Source organism: Cajanus cajan, chromosome 8, assembly GCF_000230855.2.
Source record: "Cajanus cajan strain Asha chromosome 8, NIPB_CcT2T_4, whole genome shotgun sequence".
NCBI classification, from domain to species: domain Eukaryota; kingdom Viridiplantae; phylum Streptophyta; class Magnoliopsida; order Fabales; family Fabaceae; genus Cajanus; species Cajanus cajan.
In genome coordinates this window covers 54,526,879-54,537,896 of record NC_138524.1, presented here as the reverse complement: position 1 = coordinate 54,537,896, position 11,018 = coordinate 54,526,879, and the positions used below count along the sequence as shown (strand labels likewise).

At 27.8% G+C, this 11,018-nt stretch overlaps 1 protein-coding gene across 1 annotated transcript; it reads left to right on the top strand.

The window, feature by feature from the left end:
- Positions 1-1,354: 1,354 nt before the first annotated feature.
- On the top strand, positions 1,355-5,029 carry LOC109793083 (uncharacterized). Its single transcript, XM_083062641.1, has 7 exons — positions 1,355-1,497; positions 2,146-2,254; positions 2,464-2,531; positions 3,378-3,447; positions 3,532-3,606; positions 3,697-3,788; positions 4,690-5,029. Exons 1-7 carry the CDS (start codon positions 1,487-1,489, stop codon positions 4,763-4,765), a joined length of 501 nt encoding a protein of 166 aa, XP_082918767.1. The 5' UTR covers positions 1,355-1,486; the 3' UTR covers positions 4,766-5,029.
- The last annotated feature ends 5,989 nt before the right edge of the window (positions 5,030-11,018 follow it).

Below are 11,018 nucleotides of genomic sequence, written 5' to 3'. Positions count from 1 at the left end.
CGTCACTGAATAAAAAAAATATATTTGTGACGGATTTTGTGACGGAAAAGTTTTCGTCTCTAAAAATCCGTTACAAATTTCATCACTAAATAAAAAAAAATGTTTGTGACGGATTTTGTGACGGAATGAACTTCGTCTCTAAAAAATCCGTCACAAATTTCGTCACTAAAATGAAAAAATTTAGTGACGGATTGTTCCCTCTCAAAATTCCGTCACAAATAGGTTAAAATATTTTGTGAAAAAATTTGTGACAAATTGTTCCCTCTCAAAATATTAAATTTTATTTATGAAACTTTTATATTTAAGAATTATGCATAATTAAAGAAAATATGTTAAATTTTTTTTAAAAAAATAATAAAATTAAAAATATTTTATTTCACTAAAGGACTGAAAAAATTATGAAATTCATTTAATTAAATAAAAAATTGTCAATTTTGAACATAAGAAACTAAGACATTCATTAAAAATATTTTAAAAAAACTTGTGAAATTAAAAAAAAATATTAATTTAATTTTGGTTTAATTACATTTTTGATCCCTCAAGTATTGTAATTGTGCAATTTTGATCCCTAAGATTTTAATTGGATAATTTTAGTCCCTAAAGAATTGTAATTGTGCAATTTTAGTCTTTTAATTTTTAATTGAACAATTTTAGTCTCTCAAAAATTATAATTGTGCAATTTGAATCTCTCCCATTAAAAATTTAATAATTTTAAAATTTTAATATATATATATATATATAATAATAATTTAAAATTATACCATTATTTGCTTATTTAAGTTAACATATACTATAATTTTTATTAATGTAACAAATGATATATATTTATTATTACTAAATAAATAAAATTTATATATTATTAATAATTTAATATTGCTAATAAATTAATATCAATAATATTTTTAGTATATTTATAGATAAATTGATAATTTGATAAATATAACTTAGTATATATTAATATACTTTTACAAAAATATAAATATAGTAGATAAGATATGTATATTTATATTTTTGTAAAAGTATATTAATATATAATAAGTTATATTTATCAAATTATTAGTTTATGTATAAATATACTAATAATATTATTGATATTAATTTATGAATAATATTATAAAAATATAATATATATATATATATATATATATATATTTTATGTATTTATTAATAATAAATATATATCATTTGTGTGACACCCTCTACCCCACATACCATAACACAAATAACAAAAATTGAATAACATAATCTTTTTCATATTTGAAATACCAAACATGTTTAATTCAAATCAAAACTCATGTATTTGTGGAATTAAAGACGTCTAGAGCAATGGGAGAAAACTGTTCAAGCACAAAGAGGCTGGAATTTTGCTAAATTGCTTGGATTTGGTGACTTAGGTGGACCTCCATTGTCTGCTGCTGAAGAATATTCTCTTCACTCTAGATATCTTTCTAAAGCAAAATCCTTAAATTTGTCTGAAATTGCAGAGATGAAAATTGTGTAAGTAATCTATCTATTTCATTGCTTATGCATACTCTGAGTTCCTAAATTATTCAGGGATAATTATATATTTGATTGTTTGGATTTATAGAATTGGAGAAAAATATGTACGGCCAACCAGTCTACACATGCTTATATTTATATTATGAATAATATTATTAACCATAAAAAAATATCTCCTAAGTTAGAGCTAATCAGCACTAATCACAGATGAGGAAGTAATACTAATGACTCACTACTCATTATACACGTGCTTAATTCTAACAGGGTTAATTAAATTCAATTTATAATGTTTGTAAACTTTCTGGGCTGAGAAATTTCTGCCATTTGGACAAGAGATAAACTGAACATTGAAATCGTAAATTCTTCAATCCTTGTCAGCCTTTTCATCAACTGACTTGAAGATATATTTAGTGACTGTCTGGTAATATTGATGATACACGCTTTTGCAGATGAGAAAAGAAAAATGTTTCTGGATATGATCTAATTCTTTTAAGATCTCAATCATAGATAAACAAATAACCAAGCTTTTTACTCTTTTAAAATTTTCTACTATTTTTGCATTACTTAACAATTCAAAATGAAGATTTCATGCATGTGTTCAGATTAATATTTACATTTAATTTCAGAGGTATTTATGTTTTTCAGCTATCGCGGAGGGGTAGACAGTGAGGGTCGTCCAGTCATGGTGGTTGTGGGGGCTCACTTTTTGCTTAGATGTCTTGATCTGGAGCGATTTGTGCTTTACGTGGTGAAGGTGATTCAGTTCTACCCTTCAGCTCGACATATTTTACTGCTAACAAGCATAAATTCAGCTATTATAATTTTTTATCTTCAATGTTGGGCATGTGTACTTCTCTTAAAACTCATTTATGCATTATAACCATAAGTTTCAATCCGTATTCTTTTGGCTTACCCTTTTTACTATTTGAATATACTTAGAATCATCTTGGTGTTAAATTTAAGGAGTTTGAGCCTATAATACAGAAGCCTTATACTATTGTATACTTTCACTCTACTGCATCTCTGCAAGTGTAAGTGTTAAATAATGGAATTATTGGATTTACAGGTTTGTCCTTTTCTTTTATGTTTTAGGGGTATGAAATATGCCAAGGGTTATGAATGAGCTAATGGTAGACCTTAATCGGTGAACTAGTTCTTATATTATGTGAATTATTTTATTACATAAATAAAAAGGCTTTCATTGCTAAAATTCTTTAAATTCATGTTTATTCAATTAGAAAAAAGGAACTGGAAATTCAAGTTTCAGCATCAGAAATATGGCTTAACATTTTTGTTTGCGCTTGTATAGTATTTAATTGCCAAACGTCTCCCTCAGTATCAAATATCAATAGTTCTTTTTATAGTTTCTGGTAACATCGGCATGACCTTTTTCCATGAGTGGCATAGAATCTTGAAGTTACTTTATGTACCTCTATTGTGGTTGGTTCCGCATTATTTTTCTTTCTTAAATTCGGCACATACGTCGTATTTAAATCTAGTTGTCCTTTGATTTGATGTGTTGTGGCTTAATATATGCTCCTTTGTCAAGGATCATTATTCTGTTAAATTTGAACCCATTATTATGCTGATAGAAGATTTGCCTGTTTAAGTGGTAGATTTTTGTGAAACAAAACTTGAGGTTAGGTGACAGTGTTTGGGAAAATTGTTCTATAATTAATTCAAGACATGCCACTGAGGAGAAGCATACTTGAATAAACAAATACATAGTAACACAATTGTGTTTTGATGTTTGGTTAATAATATTTTACATAAGCAGGTTGCTTCGTGAAATTTATGTTACTCCTATCATTGGTTGCTCCCGATTTGTATGCAATGTTCATTAGTATGGTTTCTTGATAATGTTTTTGTATAAATAGGCAACCGGACCTAAGTTGGATGAGAAGATTGCAACAAATACTTGGAAGGAAGCACCAGCACAATCTACATGTATGCAACATTTCTGTTTTCTTAAAAGCATTATGATTATGCCTTTGTAGTCTTTGTTCTAATCTCTCAATCTGGTATGTGCAGGCAATATATGTCCTTCACCCAACTCTTGGACTAAAATTGACTGTACTCGCGCTTCAGTTGCTTGTCGACAATTTGGTGCGTGACGAATCAGATTTTATTTACAGACTTAAAACTATATTTAAGGACATCCTATACATGTTATTGTCATTGACGATTAACTTTTAGGTTTGGAAGAAAGTGGTATACGTTGATAGATTACTACAGCTCTTCAGATATGTACCCCGCGAACAGTTGACCATCCCAGATTTCGTCTTTCAGTTGAGTCTTTATCTTTTCATGTGTTCTAATCATTTGTTCCTTTTCATAAGGTTGTTCCATGAAAGAGGAGTGACACTAACACACTGATTGAAATTTGTTGGGAATTACAAAATCATAAGCAAGACTCATTAATTTGGGAATGAATGAAATTCCCGTGTCAGCATTTTGTGTCAAATTTTCCCACACTGCACACTCTCTCTTTACATTCTGAACTTGTTTTAGCTTAAATATGTTTAGTCCTTCAACTTTTAAGTAAATTTGTTTTTGATTTTTTAAATTTAAATATGATTTTTTTAGTCTCTGTAATTTGAGGAAAAAACTTATTTTAGTATCTCAAGATCACTAATAGCATCACTGACAATGTCAAATTGAGTCGGTTATACACAACATTAGTTGGATTTAGTATGATGCTGTCACTAACAAGGACACTAATGGATAAATTTTGTGCAAAATATTCAGTAATGGGTGAGTTTTTATTTTACGAATTCACTAACGACATTTGTGCAGTAGGATTAACTTAAGTTTTTTTTTTTTTTCAATTTTCAAGGACTAAAAAAATCAATTTTAAATTTAAGAAACTAAAAATAAATTTACTAGATATTTGATAGATTAAAAATATATTTAAACTTTTTTTTTCATTAAAATGGGTTGCTTTTTCGCATGTCCATAGACAGTGCAAAGCACAGGTGGACTGTTATAATTCTCAATAAAATTTCAAGTTTTCAACCAATAATAAAGAGTGCACTATTAACATTTTCTTTTTCATGAAATGTTGCACTTGATATCTGAAGGTATTTGGGCTTGATACCAGTAGCATATATTTTGTTTGATGTTTCTATTTCCTTGTAAATGTAGTTTAGATTATAGGTTCTAATTCATTTTGTACTTGTGATCTGGTAGGCATGACTTAGAAGTGAATGGAGGAAAGGGTCTCATTGTGGATCCCAGAACAAAGTATGTTTATCACCGACCATGACATGAACATGTCAACTGCAGTTCTAACATCAGCTGATATAAGAGCATCACTGTAGTTTCTTCATTATTTGCCTAGTCCATTATTCTCTCTAGCAAGTGGAAGAGGGTCTATTTGTGTATGGAAAGAATTCATTTTTGACTTTGTTTTTATTTTAAATTTTGAATAATTGATAAGTTTCTATGTAAGTAAAATAGTACGATGTTATATTTTTTTCCTCTGTAGTTTGATGAGTTGTGAATATAGTTCAAGGTGATTTTGATCTCAGTTGAAGCTGGATTGTTGTGCAAGTCTTTTTACATGATGGGAGCACAAGGGTATAAAATGATACAAATTTAAAAATAAAAAAATTCCATTTATTTTACAGGTTTACGAAATTGCAAGTGTACAGCAAACTAGTTATAGAAAATGTTTTATTTTTATAAATAATTAAAAACATATTTTGTTTTATTTATTTATTAAAAATATTTAAAAATAAACAATTCTAAAAAAATTATTCATCACAAATTTAGTCATCAAAGACGCCCAGTTTGTGAGGGATTCAGCCCAGTTAGTGACGGATTTTATCCGTCGCAAATTGTGACGGAATTCTGGCGTCGCAAATTGTGATGGATTCTAGTCAATTATAGTCATCACAGTTTGTGACGGATTCGTTCATCACAAATTGCGAGGGATTTAGAGGCGTCACAAATTGCGACGGATTTTTATTAATTTCTAAACATTTATTGTTAGAAATTAGTGACGGAAATTATATTGTTTGTGATGCCTTAATTCCATCACTAATTGTGACGGAGAAAATAATCCGTCACTAAATATTTTGTGACGCCAAATTTTGTGACGGAATCATTTCCGTCACTAATTTATTTGTGACGGATTTTATGAAGATTAGTGACGGATTTGTTCCCTCTCTAATTTTAATTTTTCTAGTAGTGTAATAACACTGATGTAACTTTTACTAAGTATTACATCCTCAACAACTTTATATTAAATGTGAATTTTATAAATTCAACCGTTAGATTGAAAGTTTTTTACTCTTAGATCATATATAGAAAGATTTATACGAATTCAAGATGATTTGATACTTCATTCTTGTAAAATAAAATTGACGTAATATATACATTTCAAAATATACTAAAATATGAGCACTTTGATTATCTTCAAGCGTGATATGAACTTTCAATCTAACAGTTGGATTTACAAAATTCACATTTAATATAAAGTTATTGAGCGGTGTAATACTTAGTAAAAGTTATACTAGTAAAAGTTATACTAGTGTTATTATAACCCTTATCATTTTAAAATATATAAATTATTATTTAAACTTTTAAATTTATAATAAATAATTTAAATTGTATCATAATATTAATTTTAAATAGAAATAAGTAAATTGTTAATTATAAAAGAAAGTATATATATAAATAAAGATTAATTAAATATAATATAATTATTATTATTGGTAATATAATTATTATATATATTTTTATATTTCTATAGCGATCCAAATACACCAAAATGAGAGGGATCTAAAGATAGTATAAGTATGAGATTGTATAGTTGAGGATGACTTAAATGAATTAATTTGTACTACTTATACTGACAACATGCATCTGCTTTTCGGTAGCTTATCTCATCAGAACTCCACAGTTAAGCGTGCTTGACTTGGAGTAATATAGAGATGAGTGACCTTCTAGGAAGTTTCTCAGAAATTGTGTACTTAAGGACAAAACATGCTGAAAAGTGAAGTATTGTGAAATAGAATCCTTAAGAGGCCAAATATGAGTGGTTCGTAGCGACTGATTTAGTGATCGATTTATTCGGTCACTAATTTGGTCCCCATACACATTAGCGACCAAAATCATTGCAACCATTTTGCGATCGAAAACTAAATAGCGACCAAAAATATTTTTTCGTCGCTATATAGCTTTACGACCAGGGTTTTTGTGATTACTTAAATTCGATCGTTAAGGTAACAGTATTTTAATAAATTAAAATTTTATTTTTTTTATTTCCCTCTAATTATTTCCTTTCCTCCAATTTTTAGTTTTCTTTTTCTTTTTCACAAGCACAAATTAAAATTGCAATTAAATCCAACATAAAATCTAAAAGCACATTAAAAGTTTTGATAAGGAATCTGAGTTTGGTGAAGGCCTTAACCCTAGATGTCTTGAACCTCTCCTTGAGGCACTTCTTGGTTTCCTTGAAAGAGGTGACCTTCTTGTCCTTTTGAAAGTAATACACCTGTAACGCGTAGCGTTTTTGAGATTGACGTTAAGCGTGTAGCACGTAGCGTCTTGAACCTTTCCATCCATGCTGGTGATGGCTTTCACAACTTGAAGGTAATTTTATTGATTTGGGCTTTGATTGTGTTATGGTGGTTTTTGTTTTTGGTGATGACTTTTGGAATGGTTTTAGGAGATTAGAATCGTGGAAATCGAAAAACCAGTTGGGTGCGTTTATATACCCTTGTTTGGATTTGATCATCGGTGAGTCTTTGTTTTTTGTTTTGCAATGGAAGAGTTTGCTTGTTGAATGTTCTGCGCCATCCTGTGTTTTTGGTCGTCTTTTTCTTAATACTGTTTTGCTTATAGCTCATCATGGATTGTGTTGTAATTTTTAATAAATTTTAGCCAATAGTAAAGGGAGTGTTAGGGAATATCGCTCGCATTATCTTATTTTTAAATAGGAACAATGGCCACAATAGTTTAATGTAGGGAATTTCAGGGAGCCTCGTGAAAGTGAAGGAACTAATCTACGATTTTATAAATTTCTATTTTCGAGTGCCACTATAATTTCGTACTTTTAATTGTTTTAAGATTTTTGGGAGTTTAGAGTGATGAAATTGTGGTGAGTATTCTATATTTTGGGGTTTTGACAAATTTTATGTTCAGGGCTTAGCATAACCCTGCTCTTATAATTGGGCTTAGGAATGGCTATGAGACCACAAATGGAATTTACTACTAGAATTTTTCTTATTACATGCGACTTTTCTTGCGAATTTTTATGAAAAATTTACAGGAAATATTGTTCCTACAAATTTTTCTTCGAAATTTTATCTGTATGTAATACCTTCGTGGATAATATATTTTTGCGAATTTTAGAATTCGCAGGAAATTTTCTTGCGAAAAAATTCACGGGAAAGTTTCCTGCAAAAAAAGAAAGTTTCTTGCAAAAAAAAATTCGCAGGAAAATTTTTTCACAAGAAATTCTGCGGGAATATTTTTTACGAAAAAAATTAAAGTAATTATTATAAATTCTATAACTTTCAAATGCTTACAATGAATTCATCTGAAGCATTTGTTTCCATGTCTCAAATATGTGATACATAATCTTTTAAATTCTAAGATTGTAGATTATAAGTCTAACACTCAACCATACAAATCAACTTGTAAGGTAAGAGTTCTCCCAACTTATATACTCTTTAATTGTTTTATTTTCAATCGATGTGGGACTTGAAATTTTTTTAAAATATTAAACTTATAAATTTAAATTTTTTTTTTATTTTTCCTGCGAATTAAAATTTGTAGGAAAATTCGCAGGAAAAGTTTCCTGCAAAATTTTTCTACCATTTAGTAAACATTACTTGTGAATTTATTTTCGCAAGAAAATCTGCAAGAAACAAAATAAAATTCTTACAATATTTTTTGCAAATTTTTACCATAGAAAAAATTTTCTATGATTATTAAAATTGTAGCAAAATTTGTAAGAAATATCTGTAAATTATTTTTCACAAATAAATTCGCAAAAAGTTTCTACGAATATTTTTTTGCATGAAAATTCACAAAAAATTTCTACGAATATTTTTTTGCCAGAAAATTCACAAAAAATTTTGCGAATATGTTTTTTGCAAAAAAATGACACTTTTCTAGTAGTAGTCGTAGTGCTCTGTGTGTAATCCATATAATTCATCTCACCTAGTAGGATAAAGGCATAAAGCTACTATTGTTATTGTTCAAGTGATGAAATCCACTTGGACCATTGTTTACCCCTTTCTGATCATATTGTGTTTGGGGAATATACTATGCCTAGTGATCTTCTAAAGTAGTGACCATATTCTTGTCTTTTGTTATAGAAATATTACTGATTTTTCTTGTAATTCTTACTCCCTATATATTCTAAATTTGTGTTCAAGGCTTTGAAGGGAGTTGAGGATGTCACTACTAGATTTTAATTCTTTAGCAACATTTTCTTGTTTACATTTGTTAAAATGTTACTATATATTAAAAAAATAAGTTATATTACAACACTTTTTTAAAAATTTCATTATAGATTATTTCAATATTATTCTTTCTAATTATTTTTAAAATTAATGTCCCATATTGAGTAAAAAAAAATTTCACAGGTTATTTTCTAACATTTATTTTGAAAAATGTTACTATAATTGCTTCTAAAATCAAAGTCTCACATCGAGTAAAAAAAAGTATATTTCTCTTATATTTAATTGTTACCTATCATTAAAGTCTCATATCGAATAGATTAATGACTCATACAGAGTATATATAACCATATAGTTATACTTAAGATAAATAAAATTTGATATTTTATATATAATTACTGGTAACTAATTAAGAATGTCTTTAATCTTCTCTCAAAGGACTCCTAGAAGTTTAAGAGGCATAAAAATATAATAATTGATAGTAATATATATAAATTAAAATTAATTATCATTTTATAAAATTAACAAAATATTGGAAACATCATTAAAATGTTACAAAAATACTACTTTGTTAACATTTGAAAAATGTTGCCTAATTATATAAAAATGTTATTAAAAGTCTTTAGCAACATGGACTATATACAACATTTGATAATATGTTGCTAAAGCAAATTAGTAACATTTATACATAATTAAGTAAAAAAATTTAAATATTGCTAAAAATTATTTGTGTTGTAGTGTGTATTTCCTAATAGTGAGCTTAAAAAATGGGTAGGATATGTGGTTGTACACTACTCGAATATGAGATAAAATTGTTGTTGTGGTGCCACCAAAGCTTGTGTCACCATCAACTATGATGGACCTCAAGAAGTCAACATAAAGGGTCTTTGCCCTCTCTTCCCTGCTTATGCTCATTCTCTCCTCTCTTTATTTCCTATCATGGTATTGTTGAGCAAAGAAGAGGTGCTCAACCTTTTTGGGGACAATGTCATAAGGATAAGTAGGTTTGTTGATTTTGTATGAGCACTCTTTAATAACATTTTCTTGTTTACATTTGTTAAAATGTTACTATATATTAAATAAATAGGTTATTTTACAACACTTTTTTTAAAAATGTCATTATAAATAAAGTAATATTTTTTATTTCAATATTATTCTTTCTAATTGTTTTCAAAATCAAAGTTCCATATGGAGTAAAAAAAAATTTACATAGGTTATTTTGCAACATTTTTTTTTTTAAAAAATGTTACCATAATTGCTTCTAAAATCAAAGTCCCACATCAAGTAAAAAAATAAATATTTCTCTTATCTATAATTATTACCCATAATTAAAGTCCCACATCGAATAGATTAATGATTCATAAAGAGTATATATAATCATATAGTTATATACTTGAGATAAATGAAATTTGATATTTTATATATAATTAGTGGTAACTAATTAAGAATGTCTATTCCCCTAAAAAGTAATTAAGAATTCCTAGTAGTTTAAGAGGCATAAAAATATAATAATTGATAGTAATATATCTAAATTAAAATTAATTATTATTTTATAAAATTAACAAAATATTAACAACATCATTAAAATGTTACAAAAATATTACTTTGCTAACATTTGAAAAATGTTGCCTAATTATATAAAAATATTATTAAAAGTCTTTAGCAAAATGGACTATATACAACATTTGATAATATGTTACTAAAGTAAACTAGTAACATTTATACATAATTAAGTAACATTTTTCAAATGTTGCTAAAACCGATTTGTGTTGTAGTGAAGTAGGTTTTGTTATGAAACTTAAATTAGGAGTTTTATTTTGCTTGGTATTCCTAGAATAATATTAATGTTGTTAATTATGAGTAGCATTTAAAGATACAAACGTTGGTTTTTCTTTCTGCTATAAATAAGTGTAATATTTCATTTGCAATATGAATGAGAATAGAGAGAGTTTATTTGCTCCCAATTTATGCCTTTTTTTCTTAACAAATTGGCATCAGAGCTTGAGTGCGTGAGGTAAGTGTGAGCCGACCTGGTGTACCCAGCCCGAGAGAAGAGTGTCAAAAAGTCTTGTGAGGTGTGTGAGTGGAGCGTATACACTCAAG